This window comes from Alligator sinensis, unplaced genomic scaffold (assembly GCF_000455745.1).
Source record: "Alligator sinensis unplaced genomic scaffold, ASM45574v1 scaffold1261_1, whole genome shotgun sequence".
Classification (NCBI taxonomy): Eukaryota; Metazoa; Chordata; order Crocodylia; family Alligatoridae; genus Alligator; species Alligator sinensis.
In genome coordinates this window covers 74,108-87,680 of record NW_005842789.1, presented here as the reverse complement: position 1 = coordinate 87,680, position 13,573 = coordinate 74,108, and the positions used below count along the sequence as shown (strand labels likewise).

General features: G+C 47.7%; 1 protein-coding gene across 9 annotated transcripts in view; it reads left to right on the top strand.

Annotated features, from left to right (window-relative positions):
• Positions 1-13,573, top strand: part of MLLT6 (MLLT6, PHD finger containing) — a 99,562-nt gene that overhangs the window by 81,508 nt on the left and 4,481 nt on the right. For 7 of the 9 annotated variants that reach the window (XM_025191127.1, XM_025191125.1, XM_025191126.1 and 4 more), the window contains 2 exons: positions 56-164; positions 5,257-5,637. In XM_025191127.1, coding sequence (XP_025046912.1) covers positions 56-164; positions 5,257-5,637 — 490 coding nt within the window. Of the gene's footprint in view, positions 1-55; positions 165-5,256; positions 5,638-6,698; positions 10,008-13,573 lie in introns of those variants that run through there. The other 2 variants (XM_014525345.2, XR_003091674.1) reach the window with 2 other exon arrangements.

Here is a 13,573-nt window from a genome sequence, read left to right as displayed (position 1 = left end):
CAGGAATGCAAGGCTGTGGGTTGTGCTAACAGTCCCTGTGCTGTGTTCTTCACAGCATACCAGGCCTCAGCCCCCTGACGGAGCAGCAGCGACACGCCTTGCACCAACATGAGCAGCAACTCCAGCAGCTCCAGCAGCTCCTGACATCCCAGCTACTCAGTCCAGTAAGTGGGGCTTCTTAGGTATTTTACCCAAGGGCTGTTTCACATAAACAGCCACAGAATAGGGGCTGGGGCCCTGGCCTTCACCTTCCCTGGTGCATACTGCCATCATGAGGCCAGACAATTATGTTCATTCTCCCTGGCCACAGGAAGCCAGAGGGCATGTCTGTACACGTGTTTTAATGCACATTAGCCTATTTTAATGTGCATTAAAGCATCGATAAAAAAAACATGCTATTTAGTTAATGTGCATTAAAATAGGCTAATGCACATTAACCAAACACTAAAAAACCATGGGCATCTATACTCGTGCTCCAGGGGTGGAGGGGAGACCTTTAATTAGAGCATCTCAGACAGCAATTCTAATTAAAGTGCCCAGAGCATTTAGTGTATCAGCATTCATGCACTTCAAAATGGCGGTGGGGGTACTTTATCTAAAGCTTGTCAAGTGAATTTTAGGTAAAGCACCTCCACCACCATTTTGAAGTGCAGGGACGCTGATACATGAGATGCAAAGGCTGGCTGGAGCGCAGTAATTAGCATGCTCCAGCAGGCTCAATTAATTGAGTCTGCTCTGACGTGCTGTAATTACAGCATGGTGGAGCAGCCTCCACATGCACACGCAGGCACTTTAGTTAATGCTCATTACCACAGGCTATGCACATTTTCCTACTACCTCACAATGGAGGTACAAGACTTAATGCGCATTAACTAAAGCGCATTAATGCATATGTAGAGACACTCAGTGCAAAGTGAGATAGCTACAACAAGAGGGGCAGGAAAATAACCAGTAGCCTGGTGGTTAAGGCAGTCCCTGAGGAAGGGTTTGAGTGCCTGGAACAGAGGAGGGAATTTTAACCCGTGTCTCCCACGTTCTTGGTGGATGCTTTAACTCAGGGGTTCCCAACCTCTTTATACTGCAGCCCAACAAACTGTGGACCAGAAGTCACCATGGACCGACAAACTGGACCAGCAATGACCAGTAGACTGTGGGCAGGCAGCAAACCCTTTTTTATACTCAGTATAAAAAAGGCTTTGGCTGCCAGTCTGCAGTCTGCCTGTCACTTCCAGTCTGTGGTTTGCCAGTCCGCAGTCACTTCTGGTCTGGCAGCCGACCCTTCTGTGGCCCAGCAGCCGACCCTTCGGGCTGTGGCCTGGGGGTTGGGAACCTCTGTTCTAACTGCTAGGTTGTAGTATAAAAGGTGAGGGCACCTCATCCTCTGGCCAGGTTTCCTGGAAGGAAAGGAGCTGCCACTGCTGTGTTTTGTACAGCTCCTGATCCTGTGGGTGTATGGGCTATGGCAAGGCAACGCTTCATCTGAGGATCGCACAAGGGCTTAGACCTGAATTCAGCACCAGGCTGGTCAGCTGAGCCAAGATGGAGGCCATTTTGAGTCTGAACAGAATCAGGTTCACTGAGCAGCTACCAATGAGGCAGTTTCACTGGTGAAAACTTCAGCACCTACTGCTTGAAATGAGGCTTATGAGGAAATCACTGTCAGAATTAAGGCCTAAATTTTGCCTCATTATCCTATAAAACACCTGAGACCTTTTATGGCTGTGGCATTTAGTTCCTGTCTGTAAAGTGGGACTGCCATTCCTACATGACGCAGGTGTTAGGATGCCAAGTGCATCAGGTGCTGTGCAGTGTCCTGGTACAGGGCTGAAAGGGGGACCTGTAAAAAACTTAAATACACCTGTGCAAAGTGGAGGTAATATTCTCCTAAACCAGAATTTGGACCTGCCTGGCCTTTGCCTAGTAACAAAATCTCCAAAGTCGATCATAGAATCGTAGAACGTTAACATTGGAAGGGACCTCATGAGATCATCTAGTCCAGTGGTTCCCAACCTTTTTTGTACCAAGACCCATTTGTAAACATTAATGGTCAATCCTGAGCCAGTGCTCCTCACTCCTGACCCACTGCCCCCAGGTCCCAGTGCATGGGGGAGATTATGGGGGGGCCCAAGCAGCCCCTGGCAGGCTGGAACTCTGCCAGCCTGCAAGGGAAAAGCCACTGTCTCCCGCGTTTTTCTCCTTTAAAGGAGAATCCATTTTTAAAGTTTATCCACGACCCTCTCATATATTCTTGCAACCCACTTTTGGGTCATGACCCACAGTTTGAGAAACACTGATCTAGTCCAATGTCCTGCTCAAAGCAGGACCATTCCCAACTATATTATACCAACCAAGGCTTTGTCTGGCCAGGTCTTAAAAACTTCCAAGGATAGGGAATCTATAACCTCTCTGGGTAACCTGTTCCAGTGCTGTACTAACCTCCTAGGGAGAAAAGTTGTTCCTAATATCTAACCTAAACTTCCCTTGCTACAACTTGAGACCATTGCTCCTTGTTCTGTCATCTGTCACCACTGAGAACAGTCCAGCTCCATCCTCTGTGGAACCCCCCTTCTGGTAGTTGAAGGCTGCTGTTAAATCCCCCTCAGTTTTCTCTTCTCCAGACTCAATAAGCCCAGTTAGCCTCTCCTCATAAGTCATGCGCCCCAGCCCGCCAGCCATTTACGTTACCCTCCACTGGTCTCTCTCCAATTTGTCCACATCCTTTCTGTAGCAGGGGGCCCAAAACTGGACACACTACTTCAGATGTGGCCTCACCAGTGGCGAACAGAAGGGAAGAATTGCTTCCCTGAGTCTGCCGGCAACACTCCTACTAATGGATCCCAGTATGTCACTGAACTTCTTGGCAACAGTGGCACACTATTCACTCATATTCAGCTTACTGTTCACTGTAACCCCCAGGTCCTTTTCTGCAGAGCTGCTGCTTAGCCAGTCAGTCCCCAGCCTGTACTAGTGCATGGGTTTGTTGTATCCTAAGTGCAGGACTTTCCACTTGTCCTTAATGAACCTCCTGCGATTTCTTTTGGTCCAGTCCTTCGATTTGTCAAGGTCTCTCTGAATCCTAGCCCTACCCTCCAGCATATCTACTACTCCCCACCGCTTGGAAGGAGTCAAGTTTATATAAGGATAAGTGTGTTCACACATATAAAGTTCCCCCCATTTCAGTAACGCGGTTTAGAATTACACCTTAGTTACAGAGGCATAGCACAGAAAAAAATGCTCCCTGAGCAGCTGTCTCTCACCCTTCCCTACTCCTTTCCCCTCCTCCCCATTACTTACCTTCTTGATTGCTGGGTCCTGTCATGGAGTACCAAAGCATTCTAGGGATCAGAGTTTTCTAGACCGGCAGTGGAGTTTGCCACTGCCAAGGGAATCTTCCCCCCATGCTAAGTCCATGTCCAGAAGGTTAAAAAATGCTGAATTTGGCCACTAAACATGGGGGTTACCGCCCTCCATACTCCCCACCACCAACAGCAGCAAATTCAACTGCTGCTCTATAAAACTACAAGTCCCAGAATGCCTTGCAATGCACGACACACATTACCCGTGCTGGCAATGTATGTCCTAGAGGCAGGTAATGAAGCAGGCAGCAAGGGCAGAAGCAAGAGGTACCCCTGACATATGGTGCACCTCATCCCCACTATCCTCCTGGTGCACATCCCCTTGGGTGGTGCCTAGGGCATGTACCTTGCTTGTCCACCTCACTTTATGCTACTGGTTACACCAGAGTCACTTAGTGGATCTGAGGAAGTGAACCTGGCCTCCTCCTGAAAGCTCGTGCTGTCTCTCTTTGTCTTAGTCTATAAAGGTGTATATCTACCTTGCCTTCTGACTTAGGGGCATAGACCAGGTGCCTGGAGGCCTGTGCAGCATCTTTAGCTTACACGTGATGTGAGTGGCAGTGCAGGTCGCTAAGCAAACTGTTTACATGCAAGAGATTGGTGTAGGTAGAGAACTGAGAATTGAATCGCAGCCCCATTCTCCCTTGCTTGAACCAGTTAAGCTCTGCTGACTTCAGTAACAGTATTCCTTATTTATGATGGCATAAATGAGACCAGGATCTGGCCCTCCTGAGGAATAGAACATCTTTTTCTAACGTCCTCTTGTTTGCTATTTGACCTACTATGTGCGTTGAGCAGAGTGAGTATATGGAAATCAGCCTAGATAACCCTTAGCCCCCATTTCCCTTTGTTCCTCTGACCATCTGATGTGTCAATATACCATTAATATCAAGCACTTATGTTCACATCACTGCTGTTCTTGGACACAGATTTCACTGGCACATACACCAACAAACCAGTGCTTATGTGCTATAAATACTGGTTCTGATTCTCATTTTATTTCCCCTTGGGAAGCTTCAATGGCCAGAGGAATAGCTACTCATATATTGCAGTATAACTGGCAGCACCACAAAGGTCTTCATGTGTCTGTAGTATGATGAACCAGCCTCTCAGTGGGTGTAAGTTAGCATAGTCCCATTGAGGCCAGTGGGGCCATGCAAATTTACATCAACCAAGAATGTGGCCTGTGGTACAGCTCCCTCATGTGAGAGATTTCTAGGTCAAGCTATTTATAATCAGAAAAGGGAAATTTCCAGGGGACTCTCTTAGAATGTAGCTGATGTCACCATTTCATCCACCAGGTTCCCCTGGGTATGGGAATAATTAGTTAGCTCCACCTGTGCATCTGATTGATCATTTATTTCCATAAGGACTAATGTGGCTTCATGTGATTGGAGCACATCCCCACCAGCTGAAGATGAGCTTTGTCCCTCCTGGTTTCTCAGGAACTATCTCACCTGCAGTAATTAATTCTGCCCCATAGGAATTATTTTTTTTCTGGGGTCAAATTTAGTAATAAGAAGGAACTGGAGTTCCCAAGTTGGTTTTGTGACCATGAATTCCATAAAGTGTTGGGAATTGGGTCATTAAATACTGGAAATGGATTGGAAGGGGCTGAACAGATGTGAGGGCCAGTGTGTTTTCTGGCATTGTGAAGTAGGGGTAATCTGATCTCAGGTTCAGGGTATCTGGTGGATCAAAAGGATTTTGTGAAGATGTACATGCCTTCTTAGGCCACATCCAATAGGGTGTGTGGAAAAGCATGTAAACTAACACAAGAGTTGGGTTACATGCGCTGCATTAATGAACCTAGTGCTAGGCTGTACAGACAGGCCCATGCATGCAAAGCATCCCCCCTGCTCCATCCTTCTCCTGATCTGTTCTCTGCCTTCCCATCCAGGAGCAGCAGGCCTTAGTGTTCCAGATGATCCAGCAAATCCAGCAGAAGAGGGACCTGCAGCGGCTACAGATGACAGGCACCTCTCAACTGCCCATGACCAGTCTCCTAACAGCCACCTCCACGCCCCTCCTCCACTCAAATGCCAATGCCCTGATGACCTCTGCCACCCAGCCTGCACCCAGCAGCAGCTCCCTCATGGCTTCCATCTCTCCCCAACAGCTCAACCCTGGCAACAGCCTGATGGCTACTCCAGCAGCCCCACCCCTTAGCGCTCCTGGGAACAGCCTGGTGGCTTCAGGAGCAGGTGTTCCACCAGTCCTTACAGCACAAAGCAACCCCTTCCTCAACCTCCAGGCTGACAGCAATGCCCAGAAAGGAACGGTGCGTGTATTATTGGCATTACGGTAACACCTAGAGGGACCCCACTGGGATCAAGGCCCCTTGTTTTAGGCACTGGTCCATCCCTACAGCAAGAGAAGGTCTTTGATCCAAAGAGCTTGTGGTCTAAATGGGGGAAACTGAGGCACAAGGAAAGGAAGGTCATACAGCAGAAGAACCAGGAAGAGAACCCGGGTCTTTGGGACTAGGAGTCATATCCATGAGATCTGACTTCCTCATCTTCCTGATCAGCCAGTCAAATGGGCTTGATCCCACCTCATTGGCTTCAGTGAGTTGAAGCTAGGGCCATGGGTGGGCAGAAGGACAGCCAATGATACAGGTATACACATGCACCAAGCCAGCTGCAGTGCTGCAGGAAATAGGGTTGGAGACAATATGTATATGTGTCTCTATCACTTGTGACATGGGCAATTATGTGGCACAGTAAAATGCAGGGGTACTTGCATTCCCAACTGGCAGGGTCCAGGGGGAGATGATGTGTGCTTGTGTTTATCAGATACAGGGAGGAATTGATTTGCCTCCTGCCAGACATGTCTGGGATCCGCTGCTTTCCATAGAAACCTAGGGCTGGCAGGGCCCTCAGGAGGCTATCTAGTCCAACCCTGTGCTCAGCACAAGAGCATCCCTGTCTAGGCCACCCACAACCTTCCAGTGAGGGGCATTCCATGGAGGTTACCAGACTTGAGGAACCATGGTGTGATCTGCCATGGCAAAGCCCCCTCCCCTACGCCCTCCTTCTCACTCATGCATCATTCATCCTAGATGAGCCCAGGAGCTCTGGTGAAGGCATTCCCAATGTGGAGGACACCAGTTTGTGGCCCTCTCTGTTTGAACTGAGGTCTCCAGTTCAAATTTCTCTGCTGATCTCAGTCCCTGATGGAGGGGGAGAGAAGAGCAGGCCACACTGGGATCTGCATTCTCCAGCCCAGTGCCCCAGCAAGGCCAGACTTGCAGCACGGCAAAGCCATTCCATTTCTATTCATTGGCATGTTGCTGCCTGTCCAATTGACACTGAAGACTGTCTCCTCTGTGTCTTTTTGCAGAGCATGAATGAAAAGGTTGCTCCTCTCACCCAGGACAAGGGCTAAGCCCCAGGCCTGCCTAGACCAGCAGCCAGCTCCTCGGTGACTGGAACGCGGCTTTCCACGGTCACAGATCTTGATACTTTAGAGCAATGAGCACAAGGCTTCTGAGAAGCATTTCCTGCCAGCAAGTAATGCCAGGCGGTGCGTTTGGAAGACAAGTGTGTTTCTGATTGAGGCCTGGCATTCAGTGCCCTTCTAAGAAGGGAGGAGGGGCAGGGATATTCCTGCTTACTTGGTCCAGGCCACACTTGCTCAAAGCAAAGCTATATCTACCTCCACGCAAAGCGGAGGAGAGAGTTTGTGTGAGCTCAGACACCTGCCAGCCTCTTCTTCAGAGGGCACGTGCATGTGTGGATCCTCCAGGTCAGGCAGTAAACCAAGATCGCAACCCATCCTCAGCCAAGATCATGGATGAAGGGGTGTCTCTGCCAAGGTGTCCCTTTCATGTGGGACTTGGTGGGAGTGGTTGGCTCGTGGGTTCTCTCCCACCAGGCAGGGAGGTTAAGAGGATCATAGCTGAGGAAACCCTGAAACAAGACTGATGGCTGGGACTTCCCACAGGACTTTGACTGCGCAGGTCCCTAAGATGTTCCGTCCTCTGTAACCATCACATACAGCCCTTCTCTGCCCCCCTGCCAGATCTGGATTCAGCCTAAAAAGACATGGATGAGGGATCTATGGAAAGGGACTGGCTGCAAGTGTTGAATGCCACTTTCCTCTGCCCTACACTGCTCGGGGTCTCCTTTCCAAAGGCTAAACTGAAAGACATCACCATGCCTGCTAGGCCAACTAGTGCGGCTCTCCATAGGTCAGCTCAGCGCTTTACTTTCCCACGTGAGAAGCACACTCCTGCCTCTCATGTTGCCCCTTGTTCTCTCTTTCCAAGCTCAACCGGCACAGCTTGCAAAAGGGCTGAGGCCATTCTGGTGCTCTGCACAGCCAACTTCAGGAAGTGTGTTCTACCCAGGCTGTTTGCTTACAGGCCTTCTCTGGGAGGTGGCCCCAAGCATGTGTTGGGTGGAAAGGATAGTCTGAAATCTGGTACCTGGTCTTTCTTACTCATCTCTAAAGTAGTTCCACTCTGGCAAAGACTGGTCTCCTGCACTGTGGGCACCATCTAGTGCTTGGAAAACCCTAAAAGAGCACTAGTCTTCCCAGCCTGGAACATCCTTGCTTTTACACTTTTTGATTTTAACTCCACCCTGGCACCTGGAGCTTTAGCAGATAAACCTGCTTCCTCAGAGATTGTATGCCACAGATTTTTGAAGGACAGGTGGGGAAGCTGAGCGGAGGGGGAGATCAGCATCAAACATATGAGTTACCCCTCCCCTGCCCCTGGTTACATCCATGTTGCTCAGGGGTGGAGTCAGGATTCCAGCTAACAGAAACACTGAGGATCTTAATGAAAAAGTCATCAGACCTTACTGGATACAAGTCATTTTCAGCATATCCCCACTGCCTCCATCTAGTTTGCACTATTCAAATTTATCGGCGGTGGGTCTGTGCTGATACCACTGGAAAAGTTCATCATGGTTCATCTATTAAATACATTTCTTGTTTCTTTCTGTTTTTAAATGAAAGATCATGGCCATGGTGGTTGTATAGGACAAAAAGGAGAGAATGCCTTCCTGGGCCTTGGCTTCCAGTTCTGTGAGCTGGACAGGACAATGCTGTCTGCTCACAACTTTTTTTGAAACAAATTTTAAAAGCTATTCCTCAGCAACACCACAAGCACTAGTGGCAAGGTAGAGATGGCAGCTATAAAAATGAGAAGGCAAAAAAAAAGTTTCCCTCCCTTCCTGGCTATCTCTGCAGTGGGGACATGGAGAGGAGCAGCTGGAAAATGTGATTATTATTAACGTTCCCTCTCCACAGCCAGCTGCTAAATTGAGTTAAGAACTGAGATGTGCCAAACTTCCATCAGCCTGGTGCATTTAAAATTATAGGTGTTGAATCTGAGTTCGAAAGGGCTTGATTTTATTTTTCCTGTCCCCCTTACTCCTGAAAATGCTCTTGTACAGTATTGTGTCGCACCTTTTTTTTAATCTCAACATTTTCTCTTCCCCTCTGCAAATCGAGGGCATAATCCCTACATCTTCCTTAACCCCATGGAACTCCTGGTAACACAGGGTGCTATGCTTCCGTCTGTAAATCAGGTAGTTTGACACTGACCCAGCTTGTGAGCACAACATGTCATGTGTGAAAAGCTGCATGAGCAGAATTGCAATTGCAGATGCTGCTGTGCTAGATTCTGCCCCAAAATATGCTGCCAGCTGCTTGCTGCCCTGGGCTTTTTGTTTGTTTTTTTTTACTATAGGGTCCCAGATTCAAGTTCTCACTTCCTCCCTTGTTAGGGCAACAATCCCCATTAAAATCCATGAGAAAATGATCTTAAACAGTCACAGCCTCATATCATGCCTGGAACCAGTCCCAACATTTTGGTTTTTAATTAAATTTCAGACTTTGAAATGGCAGGAAATGGGCTGGTGAAGGAAGAACATTTCAATGGTTCCCCCCCTTTCTTTAATTCTGATTCACCCTAGTCAAGATTTGATGCATTTGTTCCTCAAAAGCAAACAAACCTTAAATGTAAGTGAATCCAAGGAGTCTGTTTTGCATAGGATCTCTCCATAAAGGTAGGGATGTGAGTCATTCTGGGCTTCATTCCTAGCTGTCCCTGCTTCATATTTGGCACATCTTTTTTTTTTCATTTGAGTACAAAGCCATTTTGCTGTAAGAGGACTCCGTAGATCAGTCAGGGAAGAAATTGAGGATAATAAGGGGAAGGAAGAGACATATAGCACTTAAATTAAAATATATATATATATGTGTGTGTGTATATATATATTTCTCTGCCATCTTCCAAAGGCACCTGGTTCCTTTGAAGTGCACACTTTGCCCAATGGCTGCATTCTGTCCCAGAGGCAAAGGTCCCTTGGGCAGATTGAGGAGAGGAAAAGGGCCACTTTTGGAAAGTTGATGTTAAACTTTGCATCTTTGCGAAAAATAGGAAGGTGAGGAAAGAAAACCAAGCTAAAGGTTATCTGTGTTTCGGTTGCACTGGGGTACATTTCTTTACCCGTTTTGATGCTAATATCTCATTTTAGTATGTTGCATGTGTCTTTTTTGTTTTGTTTTGATTTGTTTTTTATTAAATAAAAGAGAAAAAATGTGTATATTTTTGGCAATTTAAGGTAATGTAGCTAAGATATATTTTTTTCACGCTGCTTGACTGTTCTTTATTATAATAAATAATATTAATATTAATATCAAAGACTTTTTAATACATTTAGGGTTTCAAAAGTTAACTAAGAAAGGGGTTTGTGTGTGTGCGTACCTTTAAGTAGATGTGCTAAAATCCTATTGACTGCAATAGAACTAAGCACATGTTTAAGCGCTTTCCTGGATAAGGGATGCTTTCAAAAAGTAGGGCCTACATCAGTGCCTGAGTGCTTGCTTTCAGTCTGGTTTCCACAGGTGCAGAGCACCCAGACAGCTGCAAATCAGTTCATCCACAGCAGGGGGTTCTTGGCACACTTTGTATGATCAGACTTGAAGTGTCTTCAGTTCTGGAAGCTCCCAAAGTTAGGCACCACAAATTAACACCCACTCTTTGTAGGGGAACTTCAGTCTAATAAATTGACGAGAGGAGACAGGAAGAGTATTAAAGTCTTGACCACTAGCAAAGAGAAGGCAGCTTAGCCATGAGATTGTTGGCTTGAATTTAACACCCTGCCTGTGCATGTGAATAGTCTGGGTGACCCTGTATGCTACTTGCCACTGAAGGAAAAGTAGTGGCCCTGTGGGCTTGAAAAGCTAGAGATGGGCCTGAAAGCAAGCACTGGCTCTCATGCAGACTTTGCAAATGATCCTGAAGTTTTCCAAGGGGGGGCAACTGTCAGTTAGGCATTAAAATAGGGGCGGGCAATTATTTTGGGCAGAGGGTCACTTACTGAGTTTTGGCAAGCCATCAAGAGCCGCATGACAAGCAGCCAAGTGCAAATAAATATTCATTTTCTAAATTTTTTAGGGGCCCTGCAGGCCGGATAGAATGGCCTGGCGGGCCGCATTCGGCCTGCAGGCCGCATTTTACCCACCCCTGCATTAAAAGAAAGGGCTTGATTTTTTTTCCTTCTTCCAATGTGCGCTGCATGGTTGGTTGCTGAGTCTTCTTGAAGATCTGGCTATGTATTTGGTGTCTCAATAAGTACAAATCTCTTGGGAAATCTCATGCTGCTTTTGGTTCCTGAGCCCTTGGAAAATAGGTGCTAGAGGGCACCTCAGCACTGAGCACTTTCCAGTCTCAGGATAGGTCAGACCCCCACCCTTGTCTTCCTTATTATTTTAAAACCCAAACAGAGTGTATCCATCTTGTTTCTCCCAAACAAGTGTGTACACTTAGTATACCCCAAATGCTGAAGCTATGTAGCAGTCTGAGCTTTGTGGTCCTCAGAAGCTTCTGGAACGCCTTTAATTCACTGTGCGTGTGGAGGATTAAAAAAAAATAATCTCTAGCTCAGATATCAGACTTTTTCATGTGTAGAGCTCAAAACATTCTGTGCAGATGGTCCACATCGTTATCTCCATTTTACAGAGGAGGAAGATGAGGCAAAGGGATTGGCACAAGGTCAGCCAGCCAGTGGCAGAGATGAGCCTACAGCCCAGGTATCCTGCATCCCGGTCCAGGGCACCGTCTGCTAGACTGCACTGAATCCATAATGGTGCTCAAAGTCTGTAGGGCAGGAGGTAGGGAAGAGACCATGGAGCCATGACAGAGAAAGGAAATCATATGCTTCAATAAGATTGTTCTTAAGAGCTAGGGGGAAAGGGTCAGGCCATGGAGATACCATGGGAGACGGTGCTGATCTCATAGAGTTGAATTATCAGAGGTACTGGATGACTGGGTGTTCTCAGTTGCCAGAACCATGAAAATAGTTTCTCTCTCTCAGTAAAAGAGTCAGTAAGAGAGAAAGAACATGTGATATCCAGTCTCAAGAGTTTACTGTCTGGGTACTCTACATCTCCCCAGTGTTGTAATATGTCTTGCAATTGCAGTAGCGGTCCGTGTGTGTGTGTATCGTTGTGGGGAGAGGTGCAGAACTTCAGTTGCTGTAAATTATCGCTGGTGGAGCTATGACCATTTCCACTACAGGTGGCAAAGCCAATAGGAGAGACCTTGTTCATCTAGTTCAATCATTCTGGATAAGGCAAGCCAGGGATAATCCCCCAATGGTCCTTTTAGTGGAAGGAATTATTTTTCCCTATTTCTGTCCAGCTAAGATATGAATTCATGTGGCTAAGGAGGAGCTTATTTCAGCATCAATGATGCAGGAGAGAGCACTGAATCTGAGATCCTTCTGGAGGGAGATGTGCATGTGGAGACCAAGAAATCTGGACTGGGTTATACTGTGCTTCTGATACCACGTGGATGCTGGGGTTTAGGCAGGAGTATGCAAAGGGGATGTGGAGGCATTTAAGCTTCTTTGTGGAGGCTTCATAGTTTCATAGTAGCTAGGGTCAGGAGGGACCTGAACAGATCATCTAGCCTGACCCCCTGCCACAGGCTTTTCTGTGGCTTGGTTCTCCTGTGGGTGGAGGTGGGTTAGTTTACTTTTTGTCCCCCAAGTAAGGAACCAGCTTCCATTTTGAGGATGTGGGGACCAGTTGTTTTCTGTGGAGAGGTGCTGAGCTCTGTGTGGACTGCATGAAAGTGCAGGGAGTGTATTTTCTTAGGGTGGTGGTGATGTGCAGGATGTGTACGCATGCAGAGTACCTTGAATAGGCAAAGTATCCAGGTTCTATTTGTCCAACATTCATCAGTCCATGAGAATTATTCTCTCATTGTGTGTCACAAACCACATATACCCTTTCTTCCTTGCCATTCCTTGCAGAATGCCTTCTCTGCCTGCCTTCTTCTATCACAGGACTACCTACCTACTACATCTAAGGAACCTACTATCATGACATTGCACTGCTTCCTGCCCTCAGGCTTTACTCCTTACCCTTCTGTAGCAGGACAGCATCCTAGGGGTCGCCGTGCTCTTCCTTAGCGCCCCCTTACCGTGCCAAGCTGCCTAAAGGGCACCTTCTATTCTTGCCTGCACGTCTTTGATGTTATATATATATATATATATTATAGGGAGGCTGCCTTTTCATCCTTTTGGACACAGTTCTCCTGCTATACACTGGCCCCGTTTCTGTAATGGGTGCTCAGGTACACCCCAGACTTAAGGGCTATGCATGGCTCCACCCACCCCTTTACCACGCCCCAAGCCTCGCTGATGTAACAGACGTTGTTCGGTCTCACTTGATGTCTCACTGGTACTCAGGCTCTCCGCAGCCCTGTCTCGCGCTGCGCCTCACCGGGTGCTTGGGCTTTCTACGACCTTGTCTCGCACTGCACCTCACTGGGCGCTTGGGGTCGGCACACTCCCAATGCTGCGCCCTTTCTGGCTTTCGTCAGTTGCCGTCCCTTTCTCTGGGGCTTCTCAAATCACCGCCCCCTTCTCTGGGGCTGGGGTCCCCCACGCTACAGTGGATCCCCTATGAGGCCTCCTCCATCCCTTAATAGCCTCACCCAAGCCACTGGTTTTAAACAGAAAAACACAAGCCCCTAGGCTATAACATAAATCTAAGCCATCTGGCTCCTACATTCTTCCCGCACACCAGGGGTGCTCCATCTTTCCCCAATCTCGGGCTGTACCTGTAGTCTGGCCTCTCCCCTCTGCTTGTTCCAGGCAAGCTCCTTCCCCCTTAGCTGCTGGCAGGAAAACTGCCAGCCTGGTCTCAGCCCTGGGGTTTAAATAGGAGCCAGGCCCTGCCCCTTCCGGTCC